The sequence below is a fragment of the Perognathus longimembris genome, chromosome 22 (genome assembly GCF_023159225.1).
Source record: "Perognathus longimembris pacificus isolate PPM17 chromosome 22, ASM2315922v1, whole genome shotgun sequence".
Taxonomy (NCBI): Eukaryota; Metazoa; Chordata; class Mammalia; order Rodentia; family Heteromyidae; genus Perognathus; species Perognathus longimembris.
In genome coordinates this window covers 36,646,708-36,668,915 of record NC_063182.1, presented here as the reverse complement: position 1 = coordinate 36,668,915, position 22,208 = coordinate 36,646,708, and the positions used below count along the sequence as shown (strand labels likewise).

The 22,208-nt window shown below is 41.5% G+C and overlaps 1 protein-coding gene across 1 annotated transcript in view; it reads left to right on the top strand.

Annotated features, from left to right (window-relative positions):
- Epb41l4a (erythrocyte membrane protein band 4.1 like 4A) overlaps window positions 1-22,208 on the top strand; it is a 207,517-nt gene that overhangs the window by 121,181 nt on the left and 64,128 nt on the right. Inside the window, 3 exon segments of the mRNA XM_048331405.1 lie at window positions 348-411; window positions 17,672-17,763; window positions 19,170-19,247. Coding sequence (XP_048187362.1) covers window positions 348-411; window positions 17,672-17,763; window positions 19,170-19,247 — 234 coding nt within the window.

The following is a 22,208-nucleotide window of genomic DNA, read 5'->3' as shown; positions in this document are numbered from 1 at the left end:
GTAGAATTTCCTAGCCACTCTGATGGGTGCAGATGCGCTGTGGACCCAGAATGACTCTGAAGTTTGACTTTGATTTACAGAGGACTGAAGGGGCCGGGGAAGCCTCAGGAAGCCTCAGGAAGGTGTTGCTGTCAGGCTTGGGGTGCCAAGTTTCTGGATGCATTTAGTAGACGAGTGTAGATAGGACGATGGGAATGGAGCAAAGGACTGGCAGGGAAAACTCTGTGAGGTACTACAGCGGTATAAAAAGGAGTTAGTCACCGACCTTGTCTACTGGATACTTATCTGAGTTTCTGAAAGACGGAGTCTTGTAAACTACATCTGCTTTCTCCCCCCCGCCCCCCCAGGCCTCGGATCACGAAGGTTCACTTCAAGGAGACACAGTTCGAACTCCGAGTACTGGGAAAAGATGTAAGTTTTCGTGAGTACTCAGCTTAAATGCAAAGGCAAGAGAGGGTCTTGTCTGATATTTATAACTGAAAGACACTGGGAGACAAACTGTCAGGCTTTCCTCACGTGGAAACAGGTTAATGATCTTGGTGTACACAACTTCTGTGAGAAAGGGAAGGGGAAATAAGTAGTAATGAATGAGATGGGGAAATGTCGTTTTGGTTTTAGCAAAGAGAAGCCAAACTTTTCTAGGGAAGAGGAGAGTCTAGGAGGTGATTGTCATCATTACTGTAATTTGCTATCCAGTGCTGTCTGTGAGGGGAATTTTCATATAATCTGAAAGATGTAGCCTGCATATGGAATACAGAAAACATATCCTACTTTTTCTGAAGTAAATTTAATGTCCTGATGGGATTTACATGGCTGCCAACTCCTTGTTGAACTTGACAGACAAACCAAACAGAAACTGGCCACTGTGGAGGGAGACCATGAGTCTAGGTAGGGTGATGGGGACTTTGGCTGCCCCTGGGCAGCGTCGAGACGCACAGAACGGGTCAGAGGCAGGTGTGCTGCCACAGCTTCACAGGTGCACGCTAGGATAGTGATTGAAGAAGGCGTCCTCCTACACTGACCTAGGAAAACCATGCTCTCAGAAAGTGCTGTTAGTCCTTAGGGGAAAATGTGATTCAGGGAATCGGTTCTTCTGTTTCTTTTGATACTCATTTCATGCCAAACAAAAACTAAGCACAACTGGAATTGAACCGACTTTCTTAAAGTGAAAAAGGATTTAAGTAGAAACCAGAACTTTCATGTCCACGTGGGCACAGGAAGAAGATAGCAGCCCTGAGGCTGGGGCATGGTGTTTGACAGAGGGCCTCTGTCATGCCTCTTAAGCAATTAAAGACCTCATTATTGTACTGCTAAATCTGAAAATCAGATAGTGTTTATTCTCCTAGGAAAAAAAAATTTCCCACTAGTGCTAGTATATATTGATAAAATTAGAGTTGGATTTTGAAATTAGTTTTTAAGTGGGAGGTAAAATTTCATGTTTAAAGAACTGATGGTCCGGGAGGGGGGTATGAGGGACGAGGTAACAAACAGTACAAGAAATGTATCCAGTGCCTAACGTATGAAACTGTAACCTCTCTGAACATCAGTTTGATAATAAAAATTTGAAAAAAAAAAAAAAGAACTGATGGTCCAAAAATTACATAGCAGATATTTTTGGCTTTGAAGTTTAAACTCAGGGCCTCCTGCTGATAAGCAGGTAATCTCCTCCTAATGCCACTCCCCCAACCGTTTTTAGTGTGAGTTATATTTTTGATAGGGTCGCATGTTTTATTGTCTTGGACCAGCCTCAGACTGTGACTTGTTCCCCACGCCTTCTCTGTAATGGGTCACCATACACGGCTTGATTGTTGGGATGGGAATCTCACTTTTTGTCTGGGTTGGCCTCAAATCATGATCCTCCCCATTTTCATCACCCAAGTAGCTGCTGTACTCAGCACGTACAGTAATTCCTAGTGGTAAAGTTTGAAGAAAACCCATTGTGTTCTTCAACTTACGATTGCACTTGTCAATATGAAAAATTATACTAATGTATGACAGCTTTAAAAGCATTTGAAAAGTGAATAGCAAGATAGTAGTTTTCTTCCTATCTGTAGTTTTTTTCCTTTCTGTAGTTTTCTTCCTATCCTACCACTGAGGTCACATGACTTAAAACCATAAGGAACAGAGTCATAAAAAGTAGATATGACATTTTTAAGGGGTTTTAAAGTATATATATAGTATATATATTTATATATATTAATATATATAGTATATATATAGTAATAAAAAATAAGACTTCTCATGGAGGGACTGTTATTATTTAAAGTATTCTCTTACATTATACTTAGGTTAATTTTGTGAATGAGATCCTTTGATGAACTACCACTATTTATTTATTTACTTAGTTACCTACCTACCTACTTACCTACAGTGTCTCTCTCTGGAGCCCAGGGTGGCTTCAAGCCTGTCGTCTTCTGGTCTCAGCCTCTGAGTGCTAGGATTATAGGCGTATGCCACTATACCTAGCTTTGGCGAGTTACTTTCATGTTATTAAGTTGCTTTAAAATTCTTCTACTGGCCAGATTCAGTGGCTTACCTCTGAAATTCCAGCTAGTTGGTAGGCAGAGATTGGGGGAATTGTGGTTTGAGGCTGGGCCGGGCGAAAAGTTAGCACAGTCTCCATCTCCATTAATAAGTTGAGCATGTAGTTTGTATCCATTGTGCCAGGTGTGCTGCAGGTGTAATTTGCAGCTGGCCTAGGCAAAAAGGCGAGATCCTACTTGAAAAATAACTAAGGTGGGGAAAAAAGGAGTTGGGAATTGAACAGCTCAAGTGATAAAGCCCCTGCTAGGCAAGCATGAGGCTCTGCGTTCAAAAATATGTACCCAACTGTATAGCACACGATCTATCTATGTACACATATATATGATGTAGTATGTGTTTATGTATGCAGTACTACCAAAACGTATTCCAGTGGCTCAAGAAAAATATTTAATAAAGCCACAGTTAACCTGAACTTCTAGCTTCTTAGACTTCTTCAAGTAAAATATAATAGCAACAGAATCAGTATTATTAAATTACTTTTCAGGGGCTGGGGATATGGCCTAGTGGCAAGAGAGCTTGCCTCATATACATGAGGCCCGGGGTTCGATTCCCCAGCACCACATATACAGAAAACGGCCAGAAGTGGCGCTGTGGCTCAAGTGGCAGAGTGCTAGCCTTGAGCAAAAGGAAGCCAGGGACAGTGCTCAGGCCCTGAGTCCAAGGCCCAGGATTGGCCAAAAAAAAAAAATTACTTTTCAGGGGCCATCTCCATGATAGAACAAGTTTCCTCCTTCGCTTTGAGACTGGCTGGGTATGTGGAGAGCCTAGGTTCCCCCCGGGTCATTAAAGCTCACTGTCTGAAGTCATTAGTGACGTGGCTCAGCAGGTCCCTGAATGCAGAGGCTTGAATCAAAGGGATTTTTAAAAATCATGATTAAATAGCACATATTTAGCCCTTACTATGTTATTTCTGGAGTATTCGTGTGCTGGCAGAGCTTCTTTTTCTTCTTCATCAGGGTCTCCTTCTGTGAAGCAGTGATTTACATAATGGTAGAATCAAGTTGGCTATTATGGAAGCCTAACTGTAATCACAGATTGAATTTAAGAGCCTTTTCAAACCTATCACCTGGAACGGTAATCACATTCTGCTCGAAGGGTGGCTCAAGTGCTTGTTGTGCTGCTGTTCGGGTCTGCTGGGTTGGTAAAGAGACTGAACTCAGTTCCCTTGGTGCTTTCTGGCCGAATTTAGAAACTGAAGCCGATGCATTATTTACATTTCAATAACGCCTCAGAGAAAATGTGAATTTTGAGTACAGATATTTTACATGGTCATGGTAGAAAATCTAGAAAACAAACTACAAAGAAGAAAATTAATCCCTAATATTCAGAAATAGTGGGTATTAACACATTGTTACCATTGCTTCCAGATTTTGCCCCACTAATAGGTGAATATGTTATCTGTGTATATATTCATATATAGATATGTCGTGCCCTATGTGGTTTGACACATTTTATTCTTAGGACTAAACCTTAAGAACTTTTTCTCATTGTCTCTATTGTAGGTGTTTGCTTAGTGTTTGATAAGTTTTATTTTTTAGGTGTTTTCCTTTTGCTATTGTGGATGCAACCTGTTGTTTTTTCTGAGAACAGGGTCTTGCTGTGTAGCCTAGGTTGGCCCCAAACTCTCAGTATTACTGCCTTAGATTCTATCTGCTGGGATTATAGGCACGTGCCATCGCACGTGGCTTCTGATCTGGGCTAGAAGTAAAAGCCGTGAAAGATTACATATTTATCTCATATCTGGCCATTTTGCCCAATTCCTGCATTCTAGACAAGAGTTTTTAAATTTAGTTCTCCTAAACTTTCATAGCAATATAATGATATCATCTTCAAGTGAAAGTAATTTATGTTATTTATGTTTCATGAGCCTCTAGAAGTGTTAACGGTCTACTGATAGAAGTCATCCTTGGTGATGGCTAGTGATTCTGCCTCTAATCTTCTGTGATTTGTTTATTTATTTCATTGTTTAATTCAGGCCTCATGCTGGTTAAGCATGTACTCTACCGCTTGAGCCACACTCCCAGTCCTTTTGGCTTTAGATATCTTTCATTTTTGCCTTGGATTGATGTTCCTACCTCTTGCTTAGCTGCAATTCCAGGTATGGTCTACCCTGCTTGGCTTATTTGTTGAGATAGGCTCTCACTGACTTTTTGTCCAGGCTGGCTTTGAACGTCAACCCTCCTTACCTCCTGGAATTATATCTGTGAGCCACGGCACCCAGCCTTTAGTCTTCTGTCTTTAATGAAGGTAAAAAAAAAAAAAATAGGACTGCTTCTCATCAGAACAGGGCAGTAACAAAGTACTAAAAAGCTCTTGGATTCACACTTAGTCACTAGAGTTTTCTGGATGTGGGGAGTGAGGAGAAAGGAGTTCTGGTGACCAAAAGGTGTTTGGTCTGAAAGGTAGAAAGGGTAGAGCTGCCAGCAGGCAAGAGGGGCCCTGCTATGGGAACAGGACCAGGAGTCCTGCTGTGAGCTTGCTGAAGTTGAGATGTTTCTGAGACATCTCAATGGAGAAATGATCAGAAGTTGTCCCCTAAATCCAGCCTTCAGGACCAAGTTCTAAGAATGTCCATGTTTGAGACTCCTTAGTAAATAGGGGTATTTGAAGCCACAAGAAGATATAAAGCCCATAGGGAGAGGGCCACCAAGAAGAGAGAACAGCAAAGAAGGCCAAGATGATGAGCAGTGAGGTAGAAGGCAAGTCCTATGTTGAGGAAATTTCATGGTGTTGCCACATGTCCGATAAGATCAGGACTGCAAAGGCACTCCCAACTGTAGAAATGATAACACTAGTTTCAGTGGAGTAGAAAAGTGAGCTTCAGCCTAGCAGTTCTCCTCTGAGGAATGTATACCCCAGAAGAATGTCAGAGACATAGTGTTCTGTGCTACACGTAGACAAATGTTTAAAAAAAAAATAGAAATACCATAGAGGTCCATGACAAGGAGAGTGAATGAAAACTGATGCATATCCATAAAAGAGAAGTAACAGGAGAGGAACAGAAGCCCAGCACAGGCAGCTCTTGGGAGGAGTTTTGTACAAAGGATACTAATGGGCATGTAGCTGGCAGAAAGGTTGGGAGCATGGAGGGAGGAATGACCTGAGGTAGAACAGCCATCCTGAGAGGCTGCAGGTAGCATAGCATGGGAGTTTCAGGGGAGGCAGAGGGGGTGCTCTGGAAGTGGCACTGGGATTCACTTTCAGGCCCAGTGATGGGAGATCAATGGGAACAAAAAGCGCAGCACTCCTGGGCAGGTCTGCACGGACGATATGTCTGCCGGGGAGAGTCAGGTTCTGCTTGTGCAAGAGTATGAGGCCAAAGGAAAGAGAACAGACGGTGCAGGTCAGGAATTTGCTAATGAGAGGCCATGAATTCCAGAGAAGCGTTTCACAGGTAGAGAGAGGAACAGACTAGGAACTCTGGGCAGATAATGTGCTGAGCAACATTTGGGGTGGAGTGACATAAACACAGGTAAGATGTGTGATGAGTACTGGTTCGGCAGGTTCAAGGCAGATAAAGCTAGGGGCTGTGAGTGTTGGAAGGCTTGAGGGCTGACTTTCCTTGTCTGCATGTGCACAGATGATGGGGCAGAAGGCTAATGGGGGCCAGTATGCTAGCTAGTTCAGTCTGAACTCTCTGGGAAGGCCTCTCTTCACTTGTGTGCATGTCCTTGGTTTCGGTATTTGCTGTTGGACCCGAGGCCTTACAGGGAAACGGTTACGGCAGTCTCCAGCCTTTAGCCCTCATGTATTTTGGAGTGGACTCGGGCTGCAGAGAGGAATAGTCCAGACGGTGGAACCAAAGGGGGCAGGGCTGAGATGGTCTGCTGAGCTAGGGGGTGTGGGGAGAGGCCTCACTGCAAGGAGGGAGGGAAGTGGGTAGATGTGGAAGGCATGCAGGAGGTAAAGTTGCTTCTGATGGTGTTGAGGGGATTCAGACTGACTCCACCTCAGATTAGTGAACGAGAGCAGAAGCTGACTCCATCTTCACTAAGCTCTCCCCTGCCCCCGAGCTTCAGGGCTGGGAGATGGGTGCCCTGTCTGCTCGGAATCCGGGGAAGGTCCCCTTCACTGTGATGAGATGGTGTAAACTGCCTGAGTTGTGGAATGTTCAAGGTTAACAATAGTAAACCTCTGCCCTTCCAGGAGGGAGCAGCCCAACCCCACCCCCCACCCCCATGAGTAAGGACAATAGCCACAGCTTAACAATCACATCCACTTGCTTTATGAGGGCACCCTGCAAACACTTGGTTACCAAACGCCAGAGATGTGCAGCAAGTGTAGGCCACAAAACAGATACTATGTGGCCGGTTGTAACTCCATTGGCCGCCTGTGTGTGGCCAGGCTTGACCATGTGGTATTTGCTTTTATAAACCCCAACTTGAGGGCCACTGGGGGTCACAGTGCCAGCTCCCGAGTCTGCACTGTGTCCCTGGCCGGTCAGCCCGCTTTTTTACTGTTGCAGTTTTACCTCCTGAGTCCGTGCTACATCCCTGGGCGGTCAGTTGGCTTTTTGCTTCCCCAATAAACCCATCTTTTTGCTTGAGACTGTCTCTGAGTGGTGGACTCTTGGAGGGACGTGGAATCTCCTCCCTTGAGCCCGGTAACAATGGTAGCAGATGGAACGATTTTGTGGATCATACACAAGTTTCTTGGCTTTGGCATCAGGGAAAGGATGCCATTCTTGACTCTAAGCCCGTAACTTGGCATGTAGTAAGCTCATTATTGAAATTAATGTAAGGGTGAGTAAATAATGCTGTAATTACTTTGATGGACAGTACATCATGAGACTTGCCTTAGCTAAACTTAGGCAGCATGACAGGATATAGGACCAAAAGTTTCCTGGCAACTCTGCCATGAGTAATTAGACCTTCCTGGCAGAACTCTTGGGTCTGCTTTGGGGTGAGGACAACAGGAAGCGGTGGAGGCCAGAACTTGGTGCCATTGATCAACAAACCTAAGGGATCAGCTTAAGCGGGTTCCTGCACATTTAAGAATGTAAGGTACATTTTTTATTTGAGAATAATCCCACATTTATAAAAAGTAGTATGTTCAGATATTACAAAGAAAATTTGTCCCCAGTTCTTCCACATTTCCTCGCTCTAACATTTTATGCCATGGCCTTGAAGGTTGTTCTGTCTTCCTCTCTGATCATACCCTATTCTTTTTTAAACAGTGTGAGAATAAGCTACCTAAATAACAGATGCTAAAGACTATAATGTGTTTTTCCCAAGAATAAGAATGCTCTCTAATAGCACTTCAGTGTCATTAATCAACTTAATAAATTTATCGATATCACACTTTTAGTGTCTATCAACTGTCCTCCAGTTTTGTTGGTTGACCTTAAAATGCCCTCATTTAAAATGCCCACATCTCCCCTCAGTAGTATGTAATTCATTGAGCCTTCTTCAATCTGGAACATTCTCATTGCATTTCCTTATGTCTTATACATTGGCATTTCAAAGGAATACAGCCCTAAAACAGGAAGCTTTTCATTTCTTTCTTTTTTTTAATTTAATTTTTATTTCTCTATTTCCTTGTGATCATAGCTAAGTCCGCACTCTCTGGCTGCACTCGATGTCACTTCTGGAGGGACCTGGTAGCAATGTGTTGTCCCTTACTGGCTAATAAGGTCGCTGCATTGCTTGATTTCTCCACTCTGTATGCCTGGTGGTGGTGGTGGTTTTCTTTCCTTGAAGCTAGTGAAGTAGTCTGTGGAGGAGATATAACCAGCCAGGGTAAAGTCTATGCTCCCTGCAAGAGTTTCCTTGTGTATTTACTATTCATTGAGAGTTCTTGCTTTATCTGATCTTTTACTAAGATAATTGTACAGGGCTGATTGTCTAGCTCCCCTACTTCCCTTGTATTTATCACCCAGCCCTTGGGATTCCACTGTGAGCAGAGCTCCTTTCATTTATTTAATCTATTGTTGGCATGATACTTATTAAATTTATTGTGTTGAAAAGTAAAAGAGTATAACTGAGTGATCAAATTTAACATCAGTAATAATGGGACAGATAGATAGGATGCAGTTCTCTGAGGGGATAGCAGGCTGCTATGATAATCCTCACAAAAACACAAACTGTGATCTAAACCTGATCATGAGAGAACAGTGGACATACACCTTGTGGGATTTCTGAGGAGACGGTTACCAAGAGACCCAGAGATTCCAGGACGTGGTCTAGAGATTCAGCAGCTCACTGCCACGCATGGTTCTGACAGACCTTTCTTTCAGAAGATCAGCAGTGGTAACCCTTAAAACTTGAAGTATGTCTGACTGTCACATGATGGGAGTGAAAAGCAGTGCTAAATTCCTGATTTTCATAATTATACGGTGATTCTTTAAGAGGACACCTTAGACCTAAGGAATCACCCTGTGAGATTTAGGAATAGAGGGCATTATGATTTTACTCATTCCCATAGTACTGGAAACATGACAATTATATGGAAAGGGTGATTAACCTCAGAGAATGTAAAATACTCCAGGTACCATTCTCTGTACCATCCTCTCTTGTGAGGATACTTTAGCTCTGGGCAAAGACAAGAGATGGGATGGGGGTAACATTTGATTTTTTTTTGGCCAGTCCTGGGGCTTGGACTCAGGGCCTGAGCTCTGTCCCTGACTTCTTTTTGCTCAAGGCTAGCACTCTGCCACTTGAGCCACAGCACCACTTCTGGCCGTTTTCTGTATATGTGGTGCTGGGGACTCGAACCCAGGGCCTCATGTATATAAGGCAAGCACTCTTGCCACTAGGCCATATCCCCAGCCCATGGGGGTAACATTTGAGAGTCTCTTCACAGTCTTTGCATGGTGACCACCATATGTGTCCATGAAATGTAGATGGATTGTGTAGGATCCTCCAGATCAGAGAAGGTTTAGAATTCAGGTCTCGGATGACTGTGCTGAGAATTTAGACGGAAAGATGAGACATTGAAGCAGTGTTACTATGGACACAGCGGGACAAGGGTAGTGGTTTCTAGTTGTTTGTGTCACAGATTCTGGTCTCATGTTGGATGAGAAGTCTTATGTACCTAGAGAAGTTGTTAACCCACGTTTCCCTCCCTCCTTCCTTTCTTCCTCTCCTCCCTCCCTCCCTCCCTCCCTCCCTCCCTCCCTCCCTCCCTCCCTCCCTCCCTCCCTCCCTCATTCAGTTCACTCATACCATCATATACACTGCATACATTACATATAGAGAGGGATTTTATTCTGATATTTCCATGGATATTTACGATGTATTCCAATCAGTCTCATTTCCTTTTTCACTCTATTTTTTCCTCTTCCTACCCTCCTTCAAACAATTTCAGCAGATTTCATTGTTCTGTTTTTGTACATACAAACAATGCACTTCTACCATATTCATCCTCCCTTGTTACTCCTTGCCTTTTATGGTTTCTGATATATTACTGTGCCTATTTTTGTTTGCAAGTTCTAGATTTGGTCAGCATGTGTCCCTTTAGTCCCTGTGCTCTTTAGATCTTTGTCCATCACTAGTTGTGTACTTCTTCCTTTTTGATAGAGTATGGTATTTCAGGTGCATTTTTGTATCTGTCTCACTTCTATCCTGGTATCAGTCATGTCTCCATGGAGCCCTGGTTCATTTGAGTGGGGAATGGTTGGGATCTCTGTGCTGAGTGTAGTCATTACTGCTGGGAGGACGTGGCTGCCCTTTTCAAGTAGATGGCACAGGGCAATCTTCATGCTTCTACACATGCAAACATAAATGCACACATGTGCATGTGAAGCTACACAGACACATATTTTAGAAATACTGAGTTTATGATATCCCTCATATCTACAGGGTTCTTTCTTACCTTCCTCTATTTCATGTCTTTATGCTCTTTCTTTGACCATAAGAATCGTGGTTCCCAGTAACAGTAACGCATTTACTCATTCACTTAGCTCTAAAATACATATTAAATTTCAGAACTGCTTTGGCCAAACCACTAATATGGTTTGCAGTTCTTTCACCCACATACACTATGTTACCAAGACTACGGGCTTCTACTGTACTGTGTTAAAAAATGTCAGCCCTCCTTCCCTCTACCCATTCCTCCCTCCCTCCCTCCCTCCCTCCCTCCCTCCCTCCCTCCCTCCCTCCCTCCCTCCTTCCCTCCTTCCCTTTGTCCTTTCATTCCTTCCTTCCTTCCTCATTGCTGTGGTTGTTTATTCACTCAGAATGTAATTAGGTTTATTTATTTCAGTTAATTTTCGGTTCTGGTTCCCTCCCTCTCACATTCTTACTTGCTTAGCTTTACACTTTGAATATGTAAAAGATGATCATGTTTCCAAAAGTCAAAACTAGACAACAAAGACACACTCAAGAGAAGCGTCAGTAACTCCTATTGCTCCTTCAGGCCTTTTTTTTCCCCTCCCTTCCTTGTAGGTATGAATCTTTACTGTTTTCTAGTTTATCTTCCTTGTGTTTATTTTTGTAAACAGAAGCATTTTCTCTTATTTTTCTTCTTTCTTCTGTAAGTTGCATGCATAAAGGCTTTTGCATATTTTCCTCATCTTTCTCTCTGATCAGTTCATTGAGTGTACCTTCCTTCTTCTTTCTTTCTTTTTTTTCCCCTCTTCCTCCTTTTCTCTCTCTCCTTGCCTTTCTTTTCACGGAACCCAAGGTTTGCATATGAAAGGCAAGTTCTACCACTGAGCCACTGGCCTTCTTTTTTTTTTTTTTTTTTTGCATGCTCCTTTGAGTGTAGGTTCCCTACTTGATTCAACCAATTATTTATATTGAGTACATAGGTAGATTTCAGTATTTTGCATTTATATTTTTTCTTCAATCAATAACCATGTGCATATATTTTTGGAAAGGCATTTGTGCGGTAAATTCCTTGGAATCATTTTGCTTATCAGAGAATATGTACATATGTGTTTTTTTTTCTTTTTTGTCATTATTTCTGTATTCATCTCCCTGGCTTGCTTTCCTCCCAGAGTAGTATCATTTTGCATTTCCACCCACAGCTTATGAAAATATCAGAGCTATAGATTTAACACTCCCCTTCCTTCAACTATTCCTAAGGATGGCTCTCTTAGGAATATTTGCATCCTGATATCACATGACAGTTGGGTTGAAATTTTTGTGATCAACTACTACCGTTCTGATCAGATAATAAGTTCAGGGCTCTCACTATCTAACTTTGGACAGCTCACTGTGCACCATTTTACTTACATTTTTAAATCTGCAGAATGAAAATGATAACCTCTTATCTTGCAGAGTTGTTGAGAGGCTGAGAACACTGAGTGAGAAGCCAGCTGTGTAATAGGAACGCAGTCCATGGCTTTGCCTGAGGACGGTTTGGGTGTTGTGTCCTTTGAATACCTGGAGTCTTGTACAGGAAGTCCTGTGGGGTCACCCTGTTCTCCCCAGGCTTATCCTATAACCAGCTTGTGCCAGGGCAGAAGGAGGCCCAAATCTTCATATATGGTGTGTTTTGTTGATTTCCTAATAATTAAAACATGTAGGGCATTTGTTCAGAAAGTATTTGGCTCATAATTTGTTCAGGAAAAATTATGTTGGGAAGGAATAAAAATCATTCTGTAAAAAGTTTAAATTGAGTTGCAGTAGGTCTTCATCAGATATACCTTCATTTAATAAGCATAACAATATTTACGAGACTCTAACATTTGTAAGAAAGGACATAAAACTTAATTATCATTAAAACAAAAATTAATCTGCATTTATAAGAGGGAAATGTTGATATTGGGAAATATTGCAGTTCCTCTATAGGGCAGATGAAAAAGTGATAGAGTAGAAATGGTAACAGAAGTAAACCATCTGGACCATCTGTGAATTTCTTCAATTAGGAAGAAACCTCAGTGTAATAGTTCCCTGAAATATGATGTAACTGTTCTCTAACATTTTGGCTCATATTCTCTCTCTTTCATTATTATTTTTTTGAAAGAAGAGTATATTTTGTTTTGTTTTTGCCAGTCCTGGGGCTTGAACTCAGGGCCTGAGCACTGTCCCTGGCTTCTTTTTTGCTCAAGGCTAGCACTCTGCCACGAGCCACAGCGCCACTTCTGGCCATTTTCTATATATGTGGTGCTGGGGAATGGAACCTGGGGCTTCATGTATACGAGGCGAGCACTCTACCACTAGGCCACATTCCCAGCCCCAAGTAGTAGAGTATTTTTATTACCATCAATTAGTTGTACAAGGCGGGGAGGGTTCATTTTAACATACCTATTTATGCATACAATAGATCTTGGTCAGAGTTACTGACTTCATCATTCTTCCTCCTCCCAAACCAATCCCAGAAAGCTTCAGCGTTCCATTTTCATATGGGTACATAGAATATTTTCACTATATTCACCACCTTTCACCCCTTTCTGTTCACCACCTTCTTCTTACTTGAGCTTATTCTTTTGAATTTTGTGGAGGAAAAGAAGTAAGAGGAGAAACAACACAATCTAACACATCCTTTGCCTTCTGTAATTTTGTTCACTAACTTGAAGGAAATATAACTATCAACAAATCAACTTATTCATTTAGAAAATGATTTCCCATTTATTATGTATTTTGAAATCCACATATCTGACAAATACTAGAAAATTTTTCATGTTTTTATTCTTTTGTGCTGGTCTTGGAGCTTGAACTCAAGGCCTGGGCACTGCCTGCCCCTGAGCTTCTTTTGCTCAAGGCTAGTCTTCTACCAGTTAAGCCATAGCGACACTTCTGGCTTTTTTTTTGTTTGTTTGTTTGGTAGTTTATTTGTAGTAAGAGTCTCATGACTTTACTGCCCAGGCTGGCTTCAGACTGTGATCCTCAGATCTTAGCCTCTGATCTCAGTAGCTAAAATTACAGGCATGATGAGCCACTGGCACCCAGTTTCTGTTTTTATTTTTACTATGAAATACACTCGCAGACTGGAAACTAATTTTATTTTCTTAAGTGATGCTGAAGTACTCAGTGACTTTCAATTAAAACTGTATTATGTTTATTTTCAAAATAACTGATGTGTGTATGTATATAGAATAGTATTTATACATACTACTGTCTTTTCTAGACGAGTACAGTACTTAAAAGACACTTCCCTAGAAAACAGGGTCCCAACTTAATTAGGAAAACAACCGCTGACCTCTCTAGCTAATGGAGAGTCATGGAGCACAATGTCACATTGAAAAGTGAGAAGGTATAGCCAATATGTCCCATGTTTATGGACCATAGAACCCTCTTAGGCCATTATTACAAGATACTTGGAAGAACTATTCTCTGGGAGCATTATGTAACCATGAAGCTTGCAAGAATAACATAGCCTCAGTGTTCCAAAATTGCTTTCTGACCTACTTTCCCAGGTAATAACAAAGTTGGTAACTTAGTTGTCACAGGGAGCACTGAATTGGCTAGCCAGATTTGAACTTGTTGCCTATAGGCCACAAGATAAAAGTGCAGAAATACCTCTTTTTGTGTCTGTCTCCAGTTAAAGAATATATTCTGCCCCACTCACTCCCTTGTTTTACTGCTTGCTTTTTTTTTTCTTTGTCAGTAATTAACAAGAACATTGGCTTAGGCATTTATTAGGCATCAGATTTTTCCCCCTCCATGCCTAAAGCAAGATGAGTTCAAAGTAGTAAATATATAAGTCTTGTATAGGTTGAATGTAAACAAAAAAAAAGCAAAAAGTCACAATATCTGGGACTTGTTTCTTTAGCTGCTCCCCCACCGCAATGGAGCTTGGACCGGAAGCCTGTCTGCTATGGAGCTTCAAGTATTTGTATGATGATCACATCTTATCATTGTTAGAAGTACCTCTTTTGTTCCTGAATAATAACCCACAGGGTGTATACTTAGAGTATGCATGGGCCTTGAGTATTCTCCTGACCTTGAATGTGGGTGAAGTACCTAATAATTCATCTCTTTAATATTGGGGGCGGGGGCTGAGCACGGCAGGGCATCCAGCTGTGATTGCTTCCCCAGCTGGAGTGAGACCAGCTGGAGTGCACGGGTTGCCTCGGGGGAGGGAGGAGCAGTGTCCAGGCCATGGGCTTGTGAGGGGCTGTGGTGGGAGGAAGAGTGACCGTGCCTCTTGCAGTCAGTCCCATGTTCTTCACGGTATGTGGGTACTTGTGGGAGGTGCTGCGAAATGTAGGTTCATTTCTTTCAGCTTGCCAAGAGAGACATAGTCAGCACAGATGGGTAGAGACTGACCAGAGGGAGTTAGGTTGGGAGTTGGTGCATGTAAGTCCTAGATTCTTAGAGATGAGGGCTTGATCCAAGTGTACGTAAAGACCCAGTAGACAGTGATATCCACAGATATCTGAATTACAAAAACCTTAGCTTGATGCGTGTATTAAATTAAGAAAGTACATTTAGACAGTAGCTCTGCTTCTGGCTTGAAATGACCACAGCTATAAAGATGCTTGAATCATTTTGCAAACACAAGCCGAAGGCACTTGGACCACAAGGTATTTTAGCAATCGGTTGTGATGAACTTCTTCAGGTAAGCAGCTGCTCATCTCTGGCTGAGTAAGTGGAAATATGCTAAGGGCCATGTCTATTTGGAAAAAGGCTTAACACGGGAGGGGTGGGGTAGAAAGAGACAAGTGAAATGCCCTGCCAGTTCTTTCATGCTAGCAGTTACTGTGTGTGGCAAAAGAATACAGAATTTATTCAGAATACCTGGCTCGTCTCTTGCTTATGCCAACCCTCCTTTGGCATTATGATCTCTCCACCAATAATGAGTGGAAAAGTGGACAGCTTGTCTTCAAGCCCTGTAAATAGAAGATGAGTTCATACTTGCATTTGCTCATGGCAGAAAGCATTAAGAGGCCGGTTGGAGGCTCTTAACGGCCTTTAGTTTTTACCTAAAGGCACACAAAAGCCCAGTTCTGGTTGGATTTAAAAAGTGCCTTTTATCCTTTCATTAAGTGATGGTAGTTTAAGAGTCTGTTTTGAGGATTAAATTAAACGGTGACCAGTTTCTACTTGAAAAATAAAAGAATACGGACATTGATGTGAAAGGTAAAGTGAAAACCAGCCCAACAAGAGCATGAGATGTGGAGGAGAGAGGTCTTATTTTGTGTTGAAAATTGAAAGCTTTGAGGCTTCTCCTTTTTTGAACATTTGAATTGAGTGTGACTGAGAATTCGACTTAGGTACTTAACTCTACCATCTCTATGAATGTTTTTGCTGCAATATGCAAGTGTTTGTATGTGTGGGAGGCAAGTTGTCTGTGGCCAGCGTTCTTACGGTGTTGGCACTGATGGGGGGAAGGGCGTCGGGAGGGAGGGGCCCGGTAACCCAGTGTGAGGAATGTAGGTGCTGGTGGCTGGGGAGGGAGGCACAGCCTGTCTGGGCTCCTTCTTTTCCTTGACAATTTTTTTTTTTTTTCTGGCAGAATGCCTTCACAAGCAGACGTACTTTAGGCGAGTAGCCCACGTATTATGTTTAGGACAATCTAATGCCCTATGGTAGACATTGTGGTAGACTCTGGGGAGGGAGCCTGGGACAGCGGCACAAGGGGGAATGACTTCTGCCCGTCGTGGTGCTCCAACTTGGGAACGTTTTGCTTTTCTACGATGCATTTATCACATATTTTAAAGGAAAACAGATCATTCTCTGAAGAGTCCCCCATCTCCTGACAGAATCCTGGGTTTTCCCACCTTGCCCTGCAAGAAACATGTGTTTTTTTTTTCCTGTGAATTCATCGACTTTGCTTCCTCATCTCTAGTTTTAAATTTTCTACTCATTTCACGAAAGTCACCGTGACGTGCAGTCATCTTCCAAGCCCAGTTTGGCCTTTGTCTCCCCGTTCCTTCGCCCTCTTTTCTCCACCCCCACAGCGCTTTGCTGCCGCTCTGCTGTTTGCGTTGTGCTCTCCCTTCCTGAGCCCTCTTGCTGATGCCCGGTGAGATCTCCAGTGTCAGCAGAGCTCTGCACCTGCATGCTCACCAACCCACTTCGCAGCCTTTGCTTAACGTCCACGCCCTTACCAGCCACATTCCCCAGCTGCCTTCCCATGTGGTGTATTTTAATAGTTAGAAGCATTCAAGCCAAAAAAAAAAAAAAAAAAGCTGAGAATAATCCTAAATTTCATTCTCCTATAATCTTGGAATTCCAGACAGCTTTACTGTAATCTGAGTGTGCTGGCTTTGTTTCCATCCTGTCTCTTCATTTTACAAATAGCTCCTTGGTGGGGCAGTGCCATTCCAATTGCACTTGAGAGGGACTTCATGCATGTAAATGTTCTTTCCTTGTTAAAAGTAGGGAACAAATCATTTCAATGGTTCCTCTGCCCTGACAGTTTAGTGTTCATGACTCTAGAGGAAGCTCATTCCAGAAGAATTGCTGTGTTGGAGACTTGAGTTTGCTTTCTATATTTGAAATGAAATGAGCAGTTAGTAGCATTTCCCAGAACTTAGGGTTTATTGTCATAGCATTCATACTGTGTTTCGCTTGGTTTCCTACTTAGTTACTTTAAAGTAATATCTTCTGCCAAATTAGGATTGACTTTAATGTGCCTGCAGTTTCTTACATATTAACTATATTAGATTAAAATAATTAAATAAACAGCTAGATTAAAATAACTAAGATTTGTGATATCCGCATTATGTGACACTCAAAGCGATCATGTCATTTAATCTGCCTGGTAATTTGAGGCAGAGTGGAGAAACTGGGTTCTGAGTCTGTGTGTTTGTTTAATTTGCCCAGGTAATGCTGCATTGGCGTGCCTCTTTGCAGTGATTTCTCCTGAGGCTTGTCAGAGGTCAGCTCCAGTGTGACCTGCACCTCCCAGAAGTAGCAGAGTTAAGGAGTGGATTTGCAGGAATAGCTTCTGATTGGGGGCTGAATTCCACAGCCATTGATTTTTGTGCCTCAGGGCCCTTTCTGATAGGAGGTATTCTAGGAGTCCAGTGCTGTACCAGAGTTCTTCAGCCATTGGATGATGCAGAAGTAGAGGGGAAAGCGCTGTGCTAAGACTGAAGCAGAATTGTGTTTTTGTAATTTTAATGAATGTCAAGTGATTTTAATGTGACCTTCCAAATGTAGTTACCAAGAGATAATTATTTGTTTTCTGTGATAATAATCTCTCTGCTGACTTGTTTCTTTTACCTAAAAGGCCAGTCATCTGAAGAGCATGACGGTGAATAACTCATTCTTTCTGTTTCTTTCCCTTTCAGTGCAATGAAACCTCATTCTTTTTTGAAGCTCGAAGTAAAACTGCTTGCAAGCACCTCTGGAAGTGCAGTGTAGAACATCACACATTTTTTAGGTATGTTTTGTGTACTGTACCGGACAGTTTTATACACAGTTGTAATAAATAGAAATGGTGTTTCTTTTTATGATCAATTTTTTGTTTATCTACAAACAGCTGTAGAGCTGTTCCCATTTATCACTCAGTTTTGACTGTTAATGTATTGTGGCATAGCAGTTGGGTAGATGGGGCTTACTAGAACGATGATGAAGGCATTTATTTAGACAGAGGGGTTGAATGAGGTCACCCTGGAAATGGTGATGAGAAAGGAGGAACAGAAAGCTAAGAGCTGAGCTCTAGACCTTCCCTGGGTGGGAGGAAGGGAAGGGAATCGCTGAGAAGACAGGAGAAACGGCAACCAGTATGATGGGTTATATCCTTGGAAAGGAGGAGCAGAATGCCAGGAATTATGTGCAGCCCTGGCAGGGGCAGGGAGCCTTAGGTAAGAGGAGGTCAGAAAACTGATCATTGGCTCATGAATATACTATCTTCATGTTTCATGTCCTTACATGGTAAAGATACAATAAGAATTTCACAAGTAAAATGTTAGTCTTTATTATTAAAAAAAAAAAAGAACCAAGATTAAATCCTTTCTCTTATTCCTATTTGTTTTAGGTTGAAGAATTCCCCTGGTATAGGAGAGAAATATTCTATAACATGACCAGTGTCCTTTATATGATTTTGTTAGGAGAAGGTTGTGACCCAGAAAGCAAGCCTAAACCTTTGCCTTTACTTCAGTGAGTTTCTCGATTGAAAGCACTGAAAGTACTGAAATGAGGGCTGGGCATGGTGGAGCGTGCCTATGATTCCAGCTAGGCAGGAGGGCAGGGATAGCAGTATTGCCATCTGAGGCTGGAGACACGGTTGAAACACAGGCTACGTGAAGAGGGGCTGGAGATGTGGTTCAGATGGGAAGAGGCAGGCAAGTGCAATGTCTTGAGTTTAGACCCCACTACTACCAAACAATATTTTTTAAAAGTATCTTAAAACAGGAAAACACTGAAGTATACTGTAAAAATGAAGTACTGTGTCTAATGTGATTAACTGTCATGGTAACCATAGCATGAGAAAATCAGCCTAGTGACAAAACTCCCAAGACAGTTTAAGCAGAGAAAGTTAGTTGGTTCACAGCTAAAACTTCCTAGGGCTAGGACGTTCCATATATAATGTTCTGTTGAATGATGCGTATTTGGTATTATTGTACATATTTACAATAACATCCTAAGCTATGGCTTTGTTTCAGGTATTAGCTTAAAATAACAGCTTATCATTTCTTGCCAATATTTGGAATAAATACAGTATTCTAACTGGTTTTGTTAAAATATTTTGACTAGTTTTGTTGTATTTTCTAAATAGCTTTATGCTTAGACATTGTACTAATATCGGTGCTTATGAGGTTTTCTTTTTTCTTTAAAAAAAATTAGGATGCCGGAAACAGAATCAAATTCATTGTCAAGAAAACTCAGCAAATTTGGATCCATAAGCTATAAGCACCGCTATGGGTAAATAACATTTTTTTTCTGCCTTTGGAATTTGTGCATGTAAATAGTATTTAATTCAGCTATCTGCAGACCTGCACCATGAAGCGTATGATTTAATTGTTTTTTTCCTTCCATACTTTGTAATTGTAGCAGTTTATCAAAGTTTTCTTCCTTGACAAAAATGACTTTCCAGATTGAGCTATAGTAAATGTCTTCACTGTGCTAAATTCAGGGCTTTTAGAATATAGTTTATTGTCTGGGATTTCATTTTTATATTATTTCTAGTTATGGTCTATGATCATGGAACAAGTAGATATTCTGAAGAGTGGACATGTGTTCCCAGCATATTCAGTTGTTCACCTGTTGACCACAATGTATATTTTACATTATAAAATATTACCAATACCTGATATTATACACATAGATCATCTATCCCCCATACCTTGTCCTATTTGTATAATATCAAGCCATGTTTCTGATGTACCACATTACTCTATGCATAAGAGTGGCTTGTCATAATTGTATTTCAATGTTTTTGAGTAATAACTAAGTACCATTATTCTCTAAGTGTTTTCCATTTGTTGCTGAGGTCTACAGTAAGACTGGAAAGCATAGAAGTTGGCTCCAGGTCTGGCCATCTCAAGCCATAGCCTTGGCTTTACATAAGACAGACAGCCCACTGAGGTAGAAGCCTGGTAGTTCTGCAGCTGTGTCTTTTTCTAATCCTAGCAGTAAAAAGGGGAGTGTGTTGTATATTTTGAAGAAGGATTTGTTTTGTTTCAGTTCATTCTGTTCATTAATGAGCTTGTGATGGGCAAGGCATGCTGTTAGGATCTCAGGGGTACAAAGACCATGATCTAACCAATTCTCCCTTCAAAGAGACACTTAAGGCGTCATAAGGTAGGTCTCCAGACCTACACTACCAAGCATCAAGTAGAAATGCCACCCAGGGGACGGGACCTTCTTCCTAGTCCATTGGAGATGTCACAGAAGACTTAAAAATAAAGCAGTCACATGGAGGGAACTATGACAGACTTCAGTTCTTTCACATTAATAACTCAGGTCTTAAATTTGAGACTAAAGACAGTAAGAGTGATTAGTATTAAAGTGATAAATATTAAATGTTCAGTGCATTTCCTTAGCATAAACAACAAAATAGCAACAATAAAGATTGAAAAGATAGTTCTTTTCTGTTTTTTTTTTCAGTCCTGCAGATTGGGACTCAGGGCCTGAGCACTGTCCCTGGCTTCTTTTGTTCAAGGCTAGCACTCTATCACTTGAACCACAGAGCCACTTCCAGCTTCTTCTGTGTATGTGGTGCTGAGGAATCGAACTCAGGGCTACATCCATGCTAGACAAGCACTCTACCACTAAGCCACATTCCAAGCCCTGAAAAGATAATTCTTAATGAGAGAATGGAGATTAAAAATCATTATTATATTTACTGTTTGTAATGTTGTTTATGTTGTTTATTTATTAAATCTAAAGGATAGAAACAGATCATTCACAATTCTAAAAATAGTTTTAACAGTACATGTTGAAGAAACTAAAACAAAAAAGTTCTGTGCTTGAATTCAAGCCGTAGGCAGAGTCCCTTAGCTTTTTCGTTCAAGGCTGGTGCTCTGTTTTAGCCACATCTCCACCTCTAGCTTTTTGGTAATTGATTCAAGATAAGAGTCTCATGTACTTTCCTGTCTGGGCTGGCTTTGAACCATGATCCTCACATTTCAGCCACCTCGAGTAGCTAGAATTACAGCTGTGAGCCACTAGTGACCGGCAGTTCTTACATGAAGCATTTGTTAATTCTTAAGTATTTAACCCTCAGGCAAGAGTTGGAGGGCTACAGGTAAGATGACTTACTCTTACATTGAGAAGGATAGCTAGCAGCCAAGATGGAGACTGTTCTTTCACCTGTACAAATCCTTGCCAGAGTTAGAAAGTAGGCAAACCTTTCTCCTAGTCACTGGAATGCAGCTGGTAAGAAGGCATCTGTCTTAGAGATTTTACTTTTAAAATGATTATTACGCTATGGGACATCTGCCATAGCTGGCTTCCACAAATATAACCACACCTGATCCCCCACATTTATTGAAAAGCAAATGTTGTGGCTATTGGGAATTACTATTAGGAAGTCATTGAATTTTGCATATTAAATATCATTTCTTCCATGCAAGTAATTAAAGGTAACCTTTCCAGAATTGGAGTCTCTGCTAAATCTTTTCTAATGTTATGGCTAATGTGAACTGCTTAGTCAATCTTAATGAAACCCAAATCTACATATCTGTATGTAGGATTCACTAATCTTATACCAACCTTGGAAGAGAGATGATTTCTCTCCCTTTTCGGAGTTTAGGAGAACGGGTCAAAAGATGTCAAAAGATGACAGATGGGTTGGGATTTAGCTTAGTGGAAGAATGCTTGTCTAACAAGCACAAGACCCTGAGTTCTGTCCTCAGTACTGATTAAGAAAAACGTGACAGGCAACCAGCCGTTGATTAGTATTGTGTTCCTCTCCCTTTGTTGGGGCAATCTGGATCGATCTTGGACCACGGACAGCCCATCTTTGATCCTGCAGGCTGTCAGAGTTGTGGGAAAGGACAGCCTCCGAAATGGCTATGGTATGTGAGTGTGGAGTGTGTGTGTGTTTACAGTGTGCATGCATTGATAGTGGTGCATAGGAGTGGTTCTGTGGATATGCCAGTGGGTACATGGGGCACCTTGAACAAAATTTCTAGTCTTTGTTCTCTCCTGCACCAATGCGGAGGAGATCTCTATATCTTTGAGGAAACGAGCTAATACTTAGGAGAAAAACCAGACATTTTCAGTGATAAGGGACAATCAGATTTCAATATCAAATGTTTGGGAGAAAGTCTGAGCTGAAATCTGACCTTCAAAGTCTCATATTTGTTGCTATCAGAGATCAATAATCTGAATAGAGAGTGATTAATTCTGATGGATGAGATATTTTGGATGAACTGCTAT